This window comes from Saccoglossus kowalevskii, chromosome 19 (genome assembly GCF_978046115.1).
Source record: "Saccoglossus kowalevskii chromosome 19, keSacKowa6.1, whole genome shotgun sequence".
Taxonomy (NCBI): domain Eukaryota; kingdom Metazoa; phylum Hemichordata; class Enteropneusta; family Harrimaniidae; genus Saccoglossus; species Saccoglossus kowalevskii.
The window spans coordinates 26,850,380-26,873,249 of record NC_140659.1 but is presented as its reverse complement, the minus strand read 5'-3'; the positions used below and the strand labels follow the sequence as shown (position 1 = coordinate 26,873,249).

Here is a 22,870-nt window from a genome sequence, read left to right as displayed (position 1 = left end):
TTAGTTTTACACTCAAATCTGGTCATATTAATTTTCTGATTTGCATAATTAGTTTTCAGCTAAGTAATTTCGAATTATATTTAATGTGTCTCCAATACTCTCAGCACATGGGAGTTCTTTCTAAGCTTTCTTTGATTGTTAAAATTTGGTACAAACATTATACATCTTAGGATAATGTCTATAATGCTTCGTTTTGTTATCGGATCAAAGATGGCCGACTGGCAGCCATTTTGTTTTCTGAAAATATGGTATGCATGCTTTGTCAATTTTTGTTCAAATTTAGTACATACATTATACCTGTTTGGATACATGTCTATGACAATTCGTTTCATGAACGGATCAAAGTTGTCTGACTGGCAGTAATTTTGCTTTTTGGAAAATGTGGTATCTTATTCATGCTTTGTCAGTTTTTGTTAAAATTTGGTACATGCATTGTACGTTTTAGATTACATGTCCACGAAAATTTGTTTACAATCGGATTAAAGATAACCGACTTGTGGCCATCTTGCTTTTTGACCAAACAACTATATCACCAAGGCTTTTAGACCACTTTCATATATAGGAATACATGTTCATATCAATTTATTCCATATCAGAGCAAAGATGGCCGACTGGCATTCATCTTTTTAAAAAAAAAATTAGGTTTCTTCGACAGGATTTGTCGTTTTTTGTTTGATACAAACATTGTTTATGGATCAAAGATGGTTGATTGCCTGCAATCGTGCTTTTTGACCATACTACTATATCTACCAAACTACTGTCCATGAGCCCAGACAAAGGAAATTCAGTTCGGATAAATACAAATGCATGAATAGCTTATCCTGTTTAATTTCTGACCATATATTTTGATTTTGGGAGTAATTTCATACATCTAATTTCTGTTAATACTAGATCAGCCATTTATTAACTCTACTAGCTATGCTTTTGGTCCGTAACTTTATATTTGGCATGCATAACATTTCCCGTAAATCAAAACTACTTGTTAAATATGTAGGCTTGTGGGTGCATGCCAGCACAGCAACCATACCAACACAATTTTCCTCTAGCTTGGGGTGAATACATTCCTGTGAAGACAATTTTACAATAATACTATAAAACCTGCACGAAAAAGTTAAAAATGATAACAAATTATACTGTGAAGGAAAGGGTGGATGGGGAAGAAAGGTCTGCCTTGTAGCCGAACATAGCAGTGGAATGAGAAAAGCGAACAATACGTAACTAGTTGTACATTTATAGTACATTTGAAGCGCAGCTGGCGGTCACGAATCAAGCACGAGTACTCTGCTGTTGGACACATGGTCGTGCTAGTGGTACCCAAGGATTCGCCGCATGGAGGCTGTCACCAAGGTGTTTAGTCTTTGCCTCAGCCCCTTAGTGAGTTTCCAGGCCTCACAAGAATATAGTAAGACGGGGAGCACAAGGGACTCGGACAAGGGACTCGGACCTTTACAACGTACTTCTACTCAGATATCGCGATCGCCATAATCTTTGTCAAGCGATCTCATAGCACCCTGTGCAAGACGTCTTGTGACCCCAGCCTCACAGCTGGGAGAGCTGCTGATCAGGCTGTCGAGGTAGACATGAGTCAGTGACATGACACGTTTTCCCACCCTTCACCGAGACGGACCTGACAGAGTTATCCAAGCTGTCCCTGAAAGCCTGTATTTTGTTCTTAACCCACAACACATGGAGTCCAAGCGGTTCGGCCTTCTCCTACTAGAGAACTTACCAACTCGGCCAACAATGCGGCATAGTCTGCAAAGTCAAGATCAATTATCTTGACACTTCCAAACGAGACCTCACAATCTGTGCATTCCATAACACCTCCCATAATCCAGTCCATACAAGTGTTGAAAAGCGTAGGAGCCAGTGTGCGTACCTGTCTAACTCCTGCCTCGAAAATAGACAGACATGCCACCAGGACATTTAACAGCACTTTGGGAGTAAAGCCAGACTACTCGGGATGATGATGGAGAAGCAGCTGTTGGCGGATACGGTTCAGAAGAATTTGTGCAAAGATCTTGCCGGCTACCGACACGAGCATCACCCCTCTGCAATTGCTACAGTCCTGGGCATCACCCTTTTCCTTCCAGATAGGGACAATTGGACCCTTTCTCCAGTCAGTTGGGATGATGCTAGTGCTCCACACTGAGCACATCAATCTGTGCAACCACATCAGGGTAGCCTCACCTCCAGCCGGAGCATCTCAGGATGGATCCCACACACCCCAGGGCGCTCCCATCCCGCAGTTGACCCAATGCTATTCGAGTTTCCTCTATGCAAGGTGGGTTGCAACTGACGAGAGAGGCCACCTGCAGGGCAGGAGGACCATCAACCCTGAGCTCACTGTTTGGAAGTTCGGCCTGGAATAGCTCCTAATAGTATTCGGCCCATCAAGACCTCACCGCAGACTCATCCGTCAGCACCCTTTCATTAGTCGCCTCCACTGCACAGCAGCACATCACAGATGCCGAATTGCGTAGCTGCTTCATTGCTCTATAAGCCAGGCTTCAGGCACTCGTGACAAATGCCTATCCATCGACTCACAGCGCTCCAGGACCCCTGCCCTGCCTCCTCAATACCCTGTGCAGTCCGAAGTCTCCACCATAGCTAGAACGAATATTATTATTAACTATTACTAGCAGCCTTAATTCCTCTTACACTAAATAATCATGGCTTAAGATCACATTTGAATAATCAGAGTATTAGATATTAGTATAAAAGTTACATTTGCCTATTAATTACAATCTGCTGAAATACATGTAAACAAACAGTGGCTATTGGTATTGTAAACACTTATTATATCATATTGTTACACTACAATAAATCTGAGTTTTAATCCAGCAGTAATCAACACTTGCACGAAAATCAGTGAACCACCCCACTAAAACATCCCCTTCTGTACTTTCTGTACAGTCCCCTAGATCCTCTGCTTAGTAAAAGCAGCAATTTGTTTTCCAAACTGATTGACATATTTGGCATATGGGCACCTCTATCTTTGTTAATAGACCTGACTATGATATAAATTCCGTGTTACCATCCACCTTGGCAATACTTCATAAAGTGGGAGACCAAACGAAGTAAACAACTAATCGGGTAACTACTGTTTACTGTTTCACATTGCATCGGTTGAAATGTGCCTGTCCGCACTCCTGCTGTTGTTCAGGAAAGTAGATGACGTCCTGTTCTCGGTATCTAGGTTATCACTTTTGTATGGCCGCTTTTCGATCACGCAATTTTGTAGCATTATGTGCCCTGAATTCGACTGACTATCAGTCATAAAGTGTAAATTAGTTCCAAGCGAATTTCAAAATAGACAAACACATTTCAAACCATCGATTAACAGGAGAATTGTAAGAACTGGTCACAGGGTCAGGTATCGGCTATATATGTTGACGTTTTGGCTATTTAACGTAATTCAATTTCCAGTTTGAGTAATGTTTAATGGCTTAATGTAGTAAAAACTATTCCGTAACATTATAAAACAATGATGACATAATTATGAAAATCCATGAATGAGACTATGACAGATAAATCTGCAACACTGACATTATATATAAATCACCATACTCGTCATCAGCAGGAACTTCAAGTCAAAAGCAACTTTGGCAGGTAACAAACAATATGCCGAACAACATTTGTTTTGAGTTAAACAACTGGCGAAGTAAAACTGAAATTAAAACATTCCAATATATTTGTGAACACGATACTTGTTCAATGATATATCTAACCTATTCATCTGATGACATGTTTTGTACATTATTCGGACAATTACATAATCAAAAAAAGAATGATAACGATTGATAATTCTGATCATGTTTGAAATACAAATGAGTGAGATGAATTTGTCATCTCTTCGCCAATATACTCCTCTCTATTCATATAATATGTGTGACATGACTTCCTTGATGATCGTTTTTTTTATGTATTTTCTAGGATATTATTTCTATATTGAGGCTACAGACCTTGTAGCAAGAGGAACAGCGAAGTTTTACACTGAAGAATTCGGGGCTACGAGAGATTCATGCTTAGAATTCTTTTATTATATGTATGGCAAAGATTGTGGATTTCTTACTGTTTACCTCGATGAACTTGACAGTGGTAAAACGACGGCGTTATGGAAACGATGGTTTGATCAAGGTGATGAGTGGAAACAAGCAATTGTCCCCTTAAGAACAACTGAACGATACAAGGTATATAAGTTAGACTCTGATAAAAAAGCTTGAAAGTTTAAAATACTTCGAAAGAAAAAGTTAAACTAATATTCATATCTATAGAGTTATGTGTTTATATTTTATAGCTTACATTTGAAGTTTACCAAGGTGTTTCTCGCAACATTGATGAAGGTGATATTGCAGTGGATGACATTGTTATACGTAACTCGGTTTGTATAAATAATGGAGCTTGTGACTTTGAAATTGGTACATGTGAATGGCAGAATGACAGGACATGGAACTGGATTACAAGAAAAGTTAGGGATATTCCCAATGGCCCAAAAGTGGACAGGACTTTGAGAACGGAATCAGGCAAGTGCCATTACTGTTTTCCAAGCTACGAGAAAAAATGTTAATTTGTTATTATAGTCAATATAATATTATTTACAGGACAAATTTGAAATAAAGTGTCCTAATATACAAATAACTTTTTTGTAAACATCTAACGTAATAATCACTTTTGTTTGAAGGTGGGATACTTTATATTGATTATGAAAGTAACCCAGTAGAGGGCGACTCTGCACAGTTAGTTTTGACTGCTTTGCCTGCAACTGATGTCAATGGCAAATGTCTTCAATTTTGGTAGGTTCACTCACTCGCATTTCGTATCAATTGTTAACCTCATTGGCGGAACTATGTTAATACACACTTGTTAATACAATACAACTTTCATCATTGATTCTATTGATTTGAATATCTTTGTGATTTTGATTCGCACTAAGATTATACAACACATACATCAATATAACAACGTATACCTGACAGTTTTGATGTATTCAATTCGTGCATTCAGGTACTACACTTCTGGCTCATATGGTACACTAAACTTGTATGTGGACTATAGCACAACATTTCCAGGAAAACAATTATATTTCGTTTTAAATGCCGACCCTACCAATGAATGGACATTCGCAACTGTGCCAGTTGTCAGTACAGTCATACATACGGTAATACTCGTATTATTTATGTTTCAACTATATGTCGACAAACGTGATTGGTCTACAGTATCTCTGCTTATTGTGTTTACAATACTCAAACCGCAATAAGTTTTGCATAGGGGACAGTGTAGCCACTTTTTGTTGATTCGTAAACTTAATAATATAAGACATCAGCATAGTTGTGTGTTTTCGTACACCTTCTCAAATACAATACACATTCGTAATCAAACATGCACAAGCTAGATGCTAGAAATGTATTACTTGCCAATGCATTGGCCTGAGCACACCCCACGAAATATATATATATTTTTTCTGAATTCTACCATATAATTCAGATATCTGTGTAAACACGAAATATTGCGATATGTATTATATATACAATCATAGGTAATCATTGAAGTTGTCGCAGGGGATGGTTCAAGTGGTTTTGTGGCATTCGACGAGATAACTTTTAGGACTGGTTGGTGCCATGTGACACCTTCAACAGCTGAGGCACCTGCATCGCCACCCATCGCTCCCAGCACACCAGCACCAATAGGTTTGAATGTATAACTGTATAATCATGTATAATATATTGCTTATGAATCAATCTATACTTGATTACGGCCAACATTATTGCATCATTTTGGTACAATAACTATACATAAACAGTCAGAATGGTTACATTACTATACCATGTCAGGTGAAGAGTAAATATGTTATGTATTATTCATTTTAGCAAACTGAAAGCCAACTATAAATGGACCACATGTTAAATGTGTATGTCAACTTACAAAACAATTTTATCACATTCATTGTAATTCCTACTTATGTCGATAAAGGAATATTACACACCAGAATTGTCAGATATTCACAGTATTATTCAATCCCTGTCCAGATCCCAGTCCTAATGATTGTGATTTTGAAACTGGATTATGTTTATGGACTCAGTCGACTGGAGATGATTTTGATTGGATCCGCAAACAAGCCTCCACTGGATTTGGACCAAATGAGGACCACACTACTGGAGATGGTAATTACCAAACAAATATACGAAAAATTTGTTGTATGAACTAAAAAATATCCAGTTATAACAATATATTACCTCCTATTAGTCAGATACTGCCTAATTATGAAGAAATGTTTCTTTGTAATAGCGGGATATGGAATTTACTTTAATGCAAACAGTGTTTCAAAAATCCTTATGTAGATGAAATGATATTATAAATGTCCAGTTAGATGACATGATATTAGACATGACCAGTTAGATGACATGATATTAGACATGACCAGTTAGATTGTAACATCAATTGTGGTAAAGATTACATATTTATGACTGTATGATTTATTCTTAAGTCATTTTCAGAAGGAGTAGAAATCGGCAAGAGGTTGCAATTAGTTGAAATCTGGATCTCGTTGCCATGGAACAATTTTTTTTGCTCTGGAGATAATTTAGTAAAGGATTGTTGACCTTTATCAGATAGTGTCTTCTTTTTGTCAGCAAACCTATTCAACCAGAAGTTTTTTTTTGCTTTTGGAGTGCCTTATAGTTTTTATTATATTCATTTTGTCAGGATAGATACGTAGTTGCATATCTATCAGTATGACAATGTTTTGATAAATCATTTATCTCATTTGGTACCATATATGTTTATGACATAAAAATTGTTAATATTTAAGGAATCTAATATTTTTCAATATTCGTCACTTTATGAACTTATTAAATGTAAAAAAATGATAAACCATATCTGTATTTTCATTTGCATATATTGTCTGGTTGTAATACTTATTATTTATATAGGCAGTGGCTGGTACATCTACATAGAGACTGATTACCAATCAACAGATGACATGGCGTGGCTAGAGAGTCCCACCATCCCTGCTTCTGCGACCTGTCTCTCATTTTGGTATCATATGTATGGTACTCGGGTAAACACATTAACTGTATTCATCAAAACCCATGACACTAAGAAGAATCTTTGGGTTCACGAAGGCGGTGAAATTGATGGCTGGTTATATGCTTACGTTCCATTGGACTTCACTGATTCATTCCAGGTACGTAATGTATAATGATGTACATTTTTTAACAAAACTTTTAAAATGAATTTATATATTTCTCCATATCATGGTATCCATATTTTCCATGCTTTAGTCTAAATTTCAATCTGATCTTATGATAACTGGTTTTGTTTAATACATCTTTTCACTAAGATAATGGTCCTTGTTTTGATCCACATATATTATTCAAATTATAACACTGACTAGAATAGTACATCAGTATGGTAATGGAATATCAGTATACATCTCAGAATGGTAATAGCATATCAGTGTACATCTCAGTATGGTAATATCATATCAGTATACATCTCAGAATGGTAATAGCATATCAGTATACATCTCAGAATGGTAATAGCATATCAGTATACATCTCAGTATGGTAATAGCATATCAATATACATCTCAGTATGGTAATAGCATATCAGTATACATCTCAGAATGGTAATAGCATATCAGTATACATCTCAGTATGGTAATAGCATATCAGTATACATCTCAGTATGGTAATAGCATATCAGTATACATCTCAGTATGGTAATATCATATCAGTATACATCTCAGTATGGTAATATCATATCAGTATACATCTCAGTATGGTAATAGCATATCAATATACATCTCAGTATGGTAATAGCATATCAGTATACATCTCAATATGGTAATAGCATATCAGTATACATCTCAATATGGTAATAGCATATCAGTATACATCTCAGTATGGTAATATCATATCAGTATACATCTCAGTATGGTAATAGCATATCAATATACATCTCAGTATGGTAATAGCATCTCAGTATACATCTCAATATGGTAATAGCATATCAGTATACATCTCAATATGGTAATAGCATATCAGTATACATCTCAGTATGGTAATATCATATCAGTATACATCTCAGTATGGTAATAGCATATCAATATACATCTCAGTATGGTAATAGCATATCAGTATACATCTCAATATGGTAATAGCATATCAGTATACATCTCAATATGGTAAGAGCATATCAGTATACATCTCAGTATGGTAATAGCATATCAATATACATCTCAGTATGGTAATATCATATCAGTATACATCTCAGTATGGTAATGGCATATCAGTATACATCTCAGTATGGTAATAGAATATCAGTATACATCTCAGTATGGTAATAACATATCAGTATACATCTCAGTATGGTAATAGCATATCAGTATACATCTCAGTATGGTAATAGCATATCAGTATACATCTCAGTATGGTAATGGCATATCAGTATACATCTCAGTATGGTAATGGCATATCAGTATACATCTCAGTATGGTAATGGCATATCAGTATACATCTCAGTATGGTAATAGCATATCAGTATACATCTCAGTATGGTAATAGCATATCAGTATACATCTCAGTATGGTAATAGCATATCAGTATACATCTCAGTATGGTAATAGCATATCAGTATACATCTCAGTATGGTAATAGCATAATAGTATACATCTCAGTATGGTAATAGCATATCAGTATACATCTCAGTATGGTAATAGCATATCAGTATACATCTCAGTATGGTAATAGCATATCAGTATACATCTCAGTATGGTAATAGCATATCAGTATACATCTCAGTATGGTAATAGCATATCAGTATACATCTCAGTATGGTAATATCATATCAGTATACATCTCAGTATGGTAATAGCATATCAGTATACTCAATATGGTAATAGCATATCAGTATACATCTCAGTATGGTAATAGCATATCAGTATACATCTCAGTATGGTAATAGCATATCAGTATACATCTCAGTATGGTAATATCATATCAGTATACATCTCAGTATGGTAATGGCATATCAGTATACATCTCAGTATGGTAATAGCATATCAGTATACATCTCAGTACGGTAATAGCATATCAGTATACATCTCAGTATGGTAATAGCATATCAGTATACATCTCAGTATGGTAATAGCATATCAGTATACATCTCAGTATGGTAATAGCATATCAGTATACATCTCAGTATGGTAATGGCATATCAGTATACATCTCAGTATGGTAATGGCATATCAGTGTACATCTCAGTATGGTAATAACATATCAGTGTACATCTCAGTATGGTAATAGCATATCAGAATACATCTCAGTATGGAAATAGCATATCAGTATACATCTCAGTATGGAAATAGCATATCAGTATACATCTCAGTATGGTAATATCATATCAGTATACACCTCAGTATGGTAATAGCATATCAGTATACATCTCAGTATGGTAATATCATATCAGTATACATTTCAGTATGGTAATAGCATATCAGTATACATCTCAGTATGGTAATAGCATATCAGTATACATCTCAGTATGGTAATAGCATATCAGTATACATCTCAGTATGGTAATAGCATATCAGTATACATCTCAGTATGGTAATATCATATCAGTATACATCTCAGTATGGTAATAGCATATCAGTATACATCTCAGTATGGTAATAGCATATCAGTATACATCTCAGTATGGTAATGGCATATCAGTATACATCTCAGTATGGTATTAATTTTTTACATAAATTACACTTTAGTTTTAAGTTCACTTAGTTTACTGTGCTTAATATATAAACAAGAGTAGACATGTGATGGGTTATGAGGTCTTCGGATAAACATGGATATTTGCTCATGGCAGTATTTATGAATGTCATGGAAAATCCGTCCAACATTTAGTATACCATAGAACATGTACATCTCAGTATGGTAATAGCATATCAGTATACATCTCAGTATGGTAATAGCATATCAGTATACATCTCAGTATGGTAATGGCATATCAGTATACATCTCAGTATGGTAATAGCATATCAGTATACATTTCAGTATGGTAATAGCATATCAGTATACATCTCAGTATGGTAATAGCATATCAGTATACATCTCAGTATGGTAATAGCATATCAGTATACATCTCAGTATGGTAATAGCATATCAGTATACATCTCAGTATGGTAATGGCATATCAGTATACATCTCAGTATGGTAATGGCATATCAGTGTACATCTCAGTATGGTAATAGCATATCAGTGTACATCTCAGTATGGTAATAGCATATCAGTATACATCTCAGTATGGTAATATATCAGTATACATCTCAGTATGGTAATATCATATCAGTATACATCTCAGTATGGTAATAGCATATCAGTATACATCTCAGTATGGTAATAGCATATCAGTATACATCTCAGTATGGTAATGGCATATCAGTATACATCTCAGTATGGTATTAATTTTTTACATAAATTACACTTTAGTTTTAAGTTCACTTAGTTTACTGTGCTTAATATATAAACAAGAGTAGACATGTGATGGGTTATGAGGTCTTCGGATAAACATGGATATTTGCTCATGGCAGTATTTATGAATGTCATGGAAAATCCGTCCAACATTTAGTATACCATAGAACATGTACATCTCAGTATGGTAATAGCATATCAGTATACATCTCAGTATGGTAATAGCATATCAGTATACATCTCAGTATGGTAATAGCATATCAGTATACATCTCAGTATGGTAATAGCATATCAGTATACATCTCAGTATGGTAATATCATATCAGTATACATCTCAGTATGGTAATGGCATATCAGTATACATCTCAGTATGGTAATAGAATATCAGTATACATCTCAGTATGGTAATAACATATCAGTATACATCTCAGTATGGTAATAGCATATCAGTATACATCTCAGTATGGTAATGGCATATCAGTATACATCTCAGTATGGTAATGGCATATCAGTATACATCTCAGTATGGTAATGGCATATCAGTATACATCTCAGTATGGTAATAGCATATCAGTATACATCTCAGTATGGTAATAGCATATCAGTATACATCTCAGTATGGTAATAGCATATCAGTATACATCTCAGTATGGTAATAGCATAATAGTATACATCTCAGTATGGTAATAGCATATCAGTATACATCTCAGTATGGTAATAGCATATCAGTATACATCTCAGTATGGTAATAGCATATCAGTATACATCTCAGTATGGTAATAGCATATCAGTATACATCTCAGTATGGTAATAGCATATCAGTATACATCTCAGTATGGTAATAGCATATCAGTATACATCTCAGTATGGTAATAGCATATCAGTATACATCTCAATATGGTAATAGCATATCAGTATACATCTCAGTATGGTTATAGCATATCAGTATACATCTCAGTATGGTAATAGCATATCAGTATACATCTCAGTATGGTAATATCATATCAGTATACATCTCAGTATGGTAATGGCATATCAGTATACATCTCAGTATGGTAATAGAATATCAGTATACATCTCAGTATGGTAATAGAATATCAGTATACATCTCAGTATGGTAATAGCATATCAGTATACATCTCAATATGGTAATAGCATATCAGTATACATCTCAATATGGTAATAGCATATCAGTATACATCTCAATATGGTAATAGCATATCAGTATACATCTCAGTATGGTAATAGCATATCAGTATACATCTCAGTATGGTAATGGCATATCAGTATACATCTCAGTATGGTAATAGCATATCAGTGTACATCTCAGTATGGTAATAGCATATCAGTATACATCTCAGTATGGTAATAGCATATCAGAATACATCTCAGTATGGAAATAGCATATCAGTATACATCTCAGTATGGAAATAGCATATCAGTATACATCTCAGTATGGTAATATCATATCAGTATACATCTCAGTATGGTAATAGCATATCAGTATACATCTCAGTATGGTAATAGCATATCAGTATACATCTCAGTATGGTAATATCATATCAGTATACATCTCAGTATGGTAATAGCATATCAGTATACATCTCAGTATGGTAATAGCATATCAGTATACATCTCAGTATGGTAATATCATATCAGTATACATCTCAGTATGGTAATATCATATCAGTATACATCTCAGTATGGTAATAGCATATCAGTATACATCTCAGTATGGTAATAGCATATCAGTATACATCTCAGTATGGTAATGGCATATCAGTATACATCTCAGTATGGTAATGGCATATCAGTGTACATCTCAGTATGGTAATAACATATCAGTGTACATCTCAGTATGGTAATAGCATATCAGAATACATCTCAGTATGGAAATAGCATATCAGTATACATCTCAGTATGGAAATAGCATATCAGTATACATCTCAGTATGGTAATATCATATCAGTATACACCTCAGTATGGTAATAGCATATCAGTATACATCTCAGTATGGTAATATCATATCAGTATACATTTCAGTATGGTAATAGCATATCAGTATACATCTCAGTATGGTAATAGCATATCAGTATACATCTCAGTATGGTAATAGCATATCAGTATACATCTCAGTATGGTAATAGCATATCAGTATACATCTCAGTATGGTAATATCATATCAGTATACATCTCAGTATGGTAATAGCATATCAGTATACATCTCAGTATGGTAATAGCATATCAGTATACATCTCAGTATGGTAATGGCATATCAGTATACATCTCAGTATGGTATTAATTTTTTACATAAATTACACTTTAGTTTTAAGTTCACTTAGTTTACTGTGCTTAATATATAAACAAGAGTAGACATGTGATGGGTTATGAGGTCTTCGGATAAACATGGATATTTGCTCATGGCAGTATTTATGAATGTCATGGAAAATCCGTCCAACATTTAGTATACCATAGAACATGTACATCTCAGTATGGTAATAGCATATCAGTATACATCTCAGTATGGTAATAGCATATCAGTATACATCTCAGTATGGTAATGGCATATCAGTATACATCTCAGTATGGTAATAGCATATCAGTATACATTTCAGTATGGTAATAGCATATCAGTATACATCTCAGTATGGTAATAGCATATCAGTATACATCTCAGTATGGTAATAGCATATCAGTATACATCTCAGTATGGTAATAGCATATCAGTATACATCTCAGTATGGTAATGGCATATCAGTATACATCTCAGTATGGTAATGGCATATCAGTGTACATCTCAGTATGGTAATAGCATATCAGTGTACATCTCAGTATGGTAATAGCATATCAGTATACATCTCAGTATGGTAATATATCAGTATACATCTCAGTATGGTAATATCATATCAGTATACATCTCAGTATGGTAATAGCATATCAGTATACATCTCAGTATGGTAATAGCATATCAGTATACATCTCAGTATGGTAATGGCATATCAGTATACATCTCAGTATGGTATTAATTTTTTACATAAATTACACTTTAGTTTTAAGTTCACTTAGTTTACTGTGCTTAATATATAAACAAGAGTAGACATGTGATGGGTTATGAGGTCTTCGGATAAACATGGATATTTGCTCATGGCAGTATTTATGAATGTCATGGAAAATCCGTCCAACATTTAGTATACCATAGAACATGTACATCTCAGTATGGTAATAGCATATCAGTATACATCTCAGTATGGTAATAGCATATCAGTATACATCTCAATATGGTAATAGCATATCAGTATACATCTCAGTATGGTAATAGCATATCAATATACATCTCAGTATGGTAATATCATATCAGTATACATCTCAGTATGGTAATGGCATATCAGTATACATCTCAGTATGGTAATAGAATATCAGTATACATCTCAGTATGGTAATAACATATCAGTATACATCTCAGTATGGTAATAGCATATCAGTATACATCTCAGTATGGTAATAGCATATCAGTATACATCTCAGTATGGTAATGGCATATCAGTATACATCTCAGTATGGTAATGGCATATCAGTATACATCTCAGTATGGTAATGGCATATCAGTATACATCTCAGTATGGTAATAGCATATCAGTATACATCTCAGTATGGTAATAGCATATCAGTATACATCTCAGTATGGTAATAGCATATCAGTATACATCTCAGTATGGTAATAGCATAATAGTATACATCTCAGTATGGTAATAGCATATCAGTATACATCTCAGTATGGTAATAGCATATCAGTATACATCTCAGTATGGTAATAGCATATCAGTATACATCTCAGTATGGTAATAGCATATCAGTATACATCTCAGTATGGTAATAGCATATCAGTATACATCTCAGTATGGTAATAGCATATCAGTATACATCTCAGTATGGTAATAGCATATCAGTATACATCTCAATATGGTAATAGCATATCAGTATACATCTCAGTATGGTTATAGCATATCAGTATACATCTCAGTATGGTAATAGCATATCAGTATACATCTCAGTATGGTAATATCATATCAGTATACATCTCAGTATGGTAATGGCATATCAGTATACATCTCAGTATGGTAATAGAATATCAGTATACATCTCAGTATGGTAATAGAATATCAGTATACATCTCAGTATGGTAATAGCATATCAGTATACATCTCAATATGGTAATAGCATATCAGTATACATCTCAATATGGTAATAGCATATCAGTATACATCTCAATATGGTAATAGCATATCAGTATACATCTCAGTATGGTAATAGCATATCAGTATACATCTCAGTATGGTAATGGCATATCAGTATACATCTCAGTATGGTAATAGCATATCAGTGTACATCTCAGTATGGTAATAGCATATCAGTATACATCTCAGTATGGTAATAGCATATCAGAATACATCTCAGTATGGAAATAGCATATCAGTATACATCTCAGTATGGAAATAGCATATCAGTATACATCTCAGTATGGTAATATCATATCAGTATACATCTCAGTATGGTAATAGCATATCAGTATACATCTCAGTATGGTAATAGCATATCAGTATACATCTCAGTATGGTAATATCATATCAGTATACATCTCAGTATGGTAATAGCATATCAGTATACATCTCAGTATGGTAATAGCATATCAGTATACATCTCAGTATGGTAATATCATATCAGTATACATCTCAGTATGGTAATATCATATCAGTATACATCTCAGTATGGTAATAGCATATCAGTATACATCTCAGTATGGTAATAGCATATCAGTATACATCTCAGTATGGTAATGGCATATCAGTATACATCTCAGTATGGTATTAATTTTTTACTTAAATTACACTTTAGTTTTAAGTTCACTTAGTTTACTGTGCTTAATATATAAACAAGAGTAGACATGTGATGGGTTATGAGGTCTTCGGATAAACATGGATATTTGCTCATGGCAGTATTTATGAATGTCATGGAAAATCCGTCCAACATTTAGTATACCATAGAACATGTAGACTTTGACTTCTCTTTTCTAAACTATTGAAGGGCGGTGGTCGTCGCGCCGCGCATGTGCGACATTTGTAACATTGAGTTTTCCCACAATCCGATGCGCTCTCCTAATATTGACCTGGGTGCAACATACAATAATTACCTCGGAGGACTCCTTCGATACCCATCAATCACCAACAAAATTATTTTGTCTGCACAACAGCCAAAGTCGCGATCTTTGTTTATACGAGTCACATATCTCGCGCATGCGTGGCGAAACGACCACCGCCCTTCAAAACAAGGGTTTTCTAGAGATTGACTTGCCTTGATATTTTGGCAGATTTGAGACTGAGTTTAAACATCATAACTGCTACACAGAAGATCTAAGATAATATTTAAGTCACTTTTAATTGATTTGATTACATACTAATACTATATGGCGAGTATCAAGTTTAAAGCACTCTGTGTTTATTCAAAACACCTGACATGACAACTTTTTTCTATACAATTATGGAATCATAAATATTTTGCACTGATATTGGCTGCTACCGTTGTTATTCGCAAAATATGTAGCGGGTACTTCAATACAACTACGACAAAACATCCAGAATGCTTGCCACTTACGGTGTAATCATTTCGATTCAAGATGGTTACTGACCAAACTTAATTTTGAAAACTACTTCACATTAGGATTTATCATTATAGAACATTTCAGACTATTCCGTTCAGCGGTTATCTCAAGACAGCTTGCGGGAAAAAACAACGGAAGAAGAAGGAAAAAGAATAATAACAATACGGTCCAAACAGACTCGGACCTTGGTAAAATCACGCCATGGTATTTTGTCATTTGCAAGAATATTATGCCATATTTAGAAAGTGACAATGTCAGTTGTATTATAATATAGATATCGCCTACTATTACTTTCAGCTTGTTTTTGAAGGCCGTAGAGGAAGCACTACACATGGTGATATATCAATTGATGACATTCGTGTTTATGATACTGAATGCCGACTTGCACGTACGCATCATTCATTTATTTTAATTGTATCACTAATCATATGATTTAACGTTTGAGTCCACATACATGTGTGCAATAGGGTATGTATATTTGAGATTCAATTCAAACCACAATAGTGCAATGTAATGCAATGCCAACATCACCTTGCCCCTACCCACACTCAAACTGTCAGGAAATCGAATATTTATAAATAAAATTAAGCATGTTAATAGTGCAAATGGCGCTAAAATCTCGTTGAGAGTGAGAGACCTTGTATTGCACCTCAAATTCCAATCCATCAAATCCCTTTTTTTCACCACAACGTCCATTGTTCTCCGGACCTATGTAGCCATGGAATATAGAACAGTGGGAGTGGTGAAGGAAAAGAAAGAAATACTGTTCGTGGTGCTCTCGGTGTCATTGGGCGTTCATTTGTGTTCACGCGCGGAGGCATGGGAGGCGCGCGCCCCTCTTACTGGATTTCTGGATCTGCCATAATACTTTTTCCACAGCATACCACTCTATTGTGTGCGATTTTGAACAAGAACATTGGTGTGACTTTATACAAGACAAAAATGACGACTTTGATTTCAAGAGAACTAATGGAGCAACTGCATCGATAGGAACCGGGCCCTCAGTCGACCACACTACGAATACTGAATATGGTAAATATGTGCAAATTCTACTGACGAATTATATTAGTTATAGTGTATATCGAATAAATCACACCAAAAAACAAAACTTATAATTTGATTTATTACAAAAGGACACTACATCTACGTCGATTCCAGTGAGCAAAACGCAGGTGATGTAGCAAGGATGTGGACGCCATATATAACATGGGACAGTGCCTCCATTCGTAAATGTTTTCACTGGTATCTTCACCACCAGGGAATTACTGGATCGTACACAGCATATAGAGAAGTTAGTCATGTGTATCACAGTAATAGTTTTCATAAACAGAATAATGCATGGGTCATAAGTATTTGAGAAAAATAAATCGATCATCCAGTCAAGCCTATCAACATTACAATAAATAATCTGCTGCATGTATCACATTTCCAAGTGGTACTCTTAAATTTGTAATTGACGATGACTACATTTGCAGAGCGACGAGTTATTATACTGTCTATGAATGAGAACGCATTATTAACTTTTGACCTATCTTTCTACAGTTCGAATATGACGGGAAACCGTATACAATCTTGTGTTGCTTTATTGTGCCCGAGAACAACCTTGTGTTCGGAGATAATTGGATTAGAGCTGGCTTTGATATTTACTTTTATGAGCATCCGAATACAAGAATGAGGTTCCAGATTGTTGTTACGGCGGCCGACGGCGACAATGGTGACATGGCCTCTGATGATTATTATGTTAATGATGGAAAATGCCCAGATCGTGGTAAGCACCAATAATGTGACGTCACAAGATGATCATATTAACGTGAAATGCGGAACAAAATTGAATGAAGTTATATATAAGGAAATTTCACTATTATCATGATTATCAATTACGAATGGGACTTGAATATTAATTAAATTATTACAATCTGCAGAAATAGTCCACCTAGTACAACTTCGTAATCACTTAGGGTTCTAACAGGATACCAATTATAACTGTACATGTGATTACTTACTAAAAAAGTAATACCTATAAAGTTATGAACAAATAAATATCCATTATTCACAACGTAAAATCGTGTGTTGTGACCAGGGTGTATCCTGGCGTTTTAGTTGCATGCTGAACCAGCAAAAATATCCACCAGTTGCCACGTCTTCAAGAAGGTCCGGCATTAATTAAAGGCTTTGCATACATGTACAGACTGAATTAGAGGTTCATTTTTTAGGTCCATTGTTATTGTAAGAAAGTTGCTTTTACTTCTTCTGGCTTTCACTTCATCTGCTTGTATAAGAGAATTATCCAGGTTTTGATTGGTCACATGTGAGTCGATGACCATATTGGTGTTAACACGAGGAAATTCTATTTTTGTATTTCAATTAGCAAGTCACCTGCAAGTCACAAGTCACTATATTCAATCTGCAGAAAACCTGTTTCTGGAAATAGGAAATGAATCATTTCAAAATAGAGTCCGCTATACTTTCCTTTCTGTATACTGATTACGCTACATGACATTAGAATGTGTGGAAACTGTTTAATGCTAGCAATATGTTTTATAAGAGCGTACGGCTAGGAAATCTAGTGAAATATATTCCTGGAAGATTATATCGTTATTGGGAATTTGCTCACAAGTGTCTATATAAATGTATAATCACTGATGAACAGATGGAAATATCAAACCTTCTCAAAATTCAGTGCTGTGAAATATCATATGAAATAATATATTCGACCATTGAGATTATTTTTTGTCGCGTTGATAAGTTATGGACTAAATATTGGCTAAATATGATAACAATTGAACTGCTGGGGTTAGCGATAACATTGTTTATTGACCTAATCAACTAATTATCTGAATTTCTACACAGTTAATCACGATTTCGATGACGGGTTTGGTCAGTGGTTTAATGATCGCAACGGCCTACGCGATGAATTCGATTGGGTAATAGGATCAGGGGAACATAGATATGGTATGACTGGCCCTGACATAGACCACACGCAAAGAACAACGCAAGGTACGTAATGTGTTATATTATGATTTTGACATTATGGCTGACTATCCCAGCACACGTCAATATCTCAATATGTTGATTGTTTTTACACAATATTTATCAAATTATTGGACATTATCACAAAAGGTGAACGGTATTTCGTGAACGAGGATCTTGTATGCAAATGAGCCAGCCCTTTATATGATGTCTTATACACTGTATTAGTCGTTAGTGTTTAGGAGCAGCGAAACGGATATATGGAATAACCAGGATAGCACATTCGTGACACAAGTGTACCAAATTTATTAAGCTCGTGTAGTAATGTTCACTTGTTTCTCGTTTAATAAAAGTATAGCTGTTGTTATTGAATAATACTGGCCGAATATGAAACTTTCCGTGCGGTGGGACCATTTGCCATATGTTTGGACTGTAATATTTTATTACATGACATGTATCGAATTCGTATGACATTGAGGGTATTTTATAAAGCTCAAATCTTCTTACCACAAACCAATGAATGCATTGGCATCAATAGGAAAATATGCACTATGTGATGTATCTGGTGGATCAAAAGGTGACAGGGCGGTATTGGAGTCGAGAACACGCTTTGTTCAAAATAAATGCATAACATTTTGGTATCACATGTATGGCGAGCATGTTGGAGAATTGCGTCTGTTGCTTCGAGAGGGCGATGATGAAATTCTGGTGTGGCGACTCGAGGGACAGCAAAATAAAAAAGACGAGTGGAAAAAAGCACGTGTTGGATGGAAAAATCACATTAGTGGAGGAGCAGCTATTGCTGTAAGTAAAATACTATAATTGTACACATCGCATTATTGTTAGGCAATATAAATCTAGCCATGTGCATCACAAGATCGTGAAGGCATGGCGTTATGTATTATATACTTCTCATAGCATCTCATTGAAGTGATCCGAGGTGATGGAGATTATGGAGATATTGCAATAGACGATGTATTGTCAGAGGGAACATATTGTGATGAACTGCTACCACCTGAGGCGAACCCGAATCCAGTTAAATCGTCAAGTATGTTGCAATTTCCCTATATTCTGATGTCGTATAATTGGCTTTAAACACAGATCGACGTTTGTGTCACGTTAGAGTTTTTAAAATAAAATTTATCACGGCTTCAAGGTTGGCATATATACATAAAATTCACAGTATAAACCTATTGCTTGAATATGTTGCTTGGATTGTTTTAAGGGTTATTTTGATGAAATCCTCCCCGTGAAGTATTCTTCTTAACTTAAAATACACAAAGAAAATGTCGGAAACGAATTTTGACACAACTACATGACATTCATGTTTTGTTGATTGGTAATAATATACATCGTACTATAACTGCATATATTTGTATACGCCAAAAAGTCAATTGCCAAATTTAATTTATAAATGCTTTTATGGGTGAGCGCAGTGAGTGTACTGCTATCCGTTGCCATGGTTATAAAATAACCATATCATATACCAAATACAAGATAAATTCAAAACCTAAATGTTTTTATAAATGTACGAGTCCACATGCATCGATTGCAAGTTACAGTTTTAGGGTATCGGTTGCTTTGTACGCATTTTTCTTTGTATATTGATTTACAGCTTAGCCAATGCACCATTATAACGAATGCTTATAAAATATGAGCATCAGGAACATTTATAATAGCTCATAAAATTATGACAATCATTATGATTATAATCCACATTAACAACAACACTTTTAATTTAACCTTCCCTGCAGACAAGATTGGAATGATTGTTGGGATTGTACTTGCTGCTTTGGTATTTATTACACTGTGTGCTGTAATATGTTATAGATATAGAGATTCAATATCCACGTAAGTCCAGTCATTATTATGTGTTATTAAAACATTTTGATAACAACTAGATGCCCAGTTTGTCAGCGTTTCAGCCATATGGAAGTTGTTCCTTGTCACAATTTATTTTAATATCAGCTAATATATACTTCATTTTACAGATCTACTTATAAGCTATTCAGCCGAAAGGAGGAAACAGATACAACGGAAATAGTCGATGACCAGCCACGTATATAACCGATGTCGAATTTGTATTTAGCTTTCTTGTGTAATTGTATTATTATAGTATAGCTTGTATAGTGTATGCATAATATACCATACAAGTCTATATTTAGACAGCTCGAACGTTATATTGTAATTATAGAAATGAAAACTAATTGGGTGGTTGAATCTTGATATACGTATAAAGATATCAGTGGTGTCTGTCTGTCAAACGAATTGGTGAGATTATGGAAAAGAGGAATGCCGAAACTTAATTAATTCTTAATATTGCAATGTACATTTTAGATGTTTGTAACAGATTGGAACGTTGGTGTGAAGACAACAGACATCCATTCGATGACACGGTTCAGATATACTGTAATCGATCTTTAGCACTTGGAGTGGGAGTTTTAATATAATTGATGACGATGATATTTGTTGTTGAAAATAAAGCTGTAATCTCCAAAATTGTGCATCACGAATATATGTTATATGCATTATATTGTATGATAGCGACTTCACGTTCGCTCATTCAATTCACACGCCGTTGTACTCTTATTTCGAATCAACACCTTGCATGTTTCGGATAGAGATTATAAACATATATTACAGGAATTTGATAAATATATTAATTGTTTACTAATTGTATTTAGTAGTCGCAACTTTGCAAGGCTTTAACCGTGAGACACATCCCTGGTGATCACGTGATTGTACCAACGACTGCAGCGACTGGCTGATTGCATGTTTACTCTGCCACGCCTTAGAACTTGACCTATAAGATAGAGAGTTTGTAACTTTTTGTAAGGGAGGGAGAGAGAAATGGATGAATAAAGCTCGACTATCTGTAATGAACTAATGTGTATTCCTTTGAGTCGAGTCTGGTATTTCGCGTGTAAGTGCTAACAGTCAAGTGATACCAAGTTCCCTGAACAAAAAGCTCCTGTTAATAATATTATAGCGAAATTGTTGTCATTTAATATCATTAAGAGACTATAGTGTCATACTAAGAACATAACAAATTATACATTTCTCGCTACAACAAGTTTGTTATGTGATATTTTTTCCGTCATTTGAATGGTTCACTATGTCAAACCCGTCGCCTTTGTTGGTTGATTTACATAAAATAGCATTAAGGGAGCTGTTACAGAAAATACGAAAGTGAATTTATTGCATAACATAAACATAAACATAAATCCAATATACAAATCTTCTGTATGTTTTGTATTTGTGAATTTTATTATTATAAAAAAGATTATAACACTCGAAGTCGGAGACAGAGACCGAGATGATGGTGTATTATATTGTATAATACTTGTATAATATATACTTGACAAACACGATCTGTCCGAGTCGCAGTTTCGCATAATATGGAGTTTTCGTGAGTATGTCGCAAAATGGACAATAAGGCAGTCCCGGGACTATTCGCCAAGCCTTGTATGATTAATGACGTTGATACCGGGCTTGAACATTCTGCCTTAGGCAACATTTTACACATCAATCTTCAAAATTACGGTGAAATAAACACGTGTGACAAAATTCGCCAGAGATACACTCTACATTGCAGTTATGTTTGCAGCCAGTTATAAAATGTCAATCACCCTCTCCAAGGTCATGACGTCACTCGACTGCAACCTGATAAATCTGTATACCACCAGACACTCGTCTATTTAACGAACTTAATCGTTGTCCATTGACAAGCCATGCTTTCCTTGGACGGAAAGTAGTTCTAACAATCATTCAG

At 34.9% G+C, this 22,870-nt stretch overlaps 2 protein-coding genes and 1 long non-coding RNA gene across 4 annotated transcripts in view; 2 read left to right on the top strand and 1 right to left on the bottom strand.

Moving 5' to 3' along the window:
* The window catches only part of LOC144353218 (uncharacterized), a 38,458-nt gene that overhangs the window by 8,074 nt on the left and 7,514 nt on the right, over positions 1-22,870 (bottom strand). For both annotated transcript variants that reach the window (XR_013420761.2, XR_013420758.2), the window contains exon 2: positions 5,418-5,491. This is a non-coding gene — a long non-coding RNA (uncharacterized LOC144353218). The remainder of the gene's footprint in view (positions 1-5,417; positions 5,492-22,870) is intronic.
* Positions 1,970-4,570, top strand: LOC146731444 (apical endosomal glycoprotein-like). Its single transcript, XM_085494038.1, has 3 exons — positions 1,970-2,138; positions 3,937-4,193; positions 4,301-4,570. The coding sequence occupies exons 1-3, from the start codon at positions 1,970-1,972 to the stop codon at positions 4,568-4,570; spliced, it is 696 nt and encodes a 231-aa protein (XP_085350164.1).
* Positions 5,565-21,981, top strand: LOC102809041 (MAM and LDL-receptor class A domain-containing protein 1-like). The gene is made up of 12 exons (XM_006817273.3): positions 5,565-5,690; positions 6,030-6,164; positions 6,933-7,186; positions 16,426-16,516; positions 17,008-17,160; positions 17,262-17,419; positions 17,671-17,896; positions 18,979-19,125; positions 19,637-19,902; positions 20,017-20,146; positions 20,853-20,949; positions 21,090-21,981. The coding sequence occupies exons 3-12, from the start codon at positions 6,983-6,985 to the stop codon at positions 21,163-21,165; spliced, it is 1,548 nt and encodes a 515-aa protein (XP_006817336.3). The 5' UTR covers positions 5,565-5,690; positions 6,030-6,164; positions 6,933-6,982; the 3' UTR covers positions 21,166-21,981.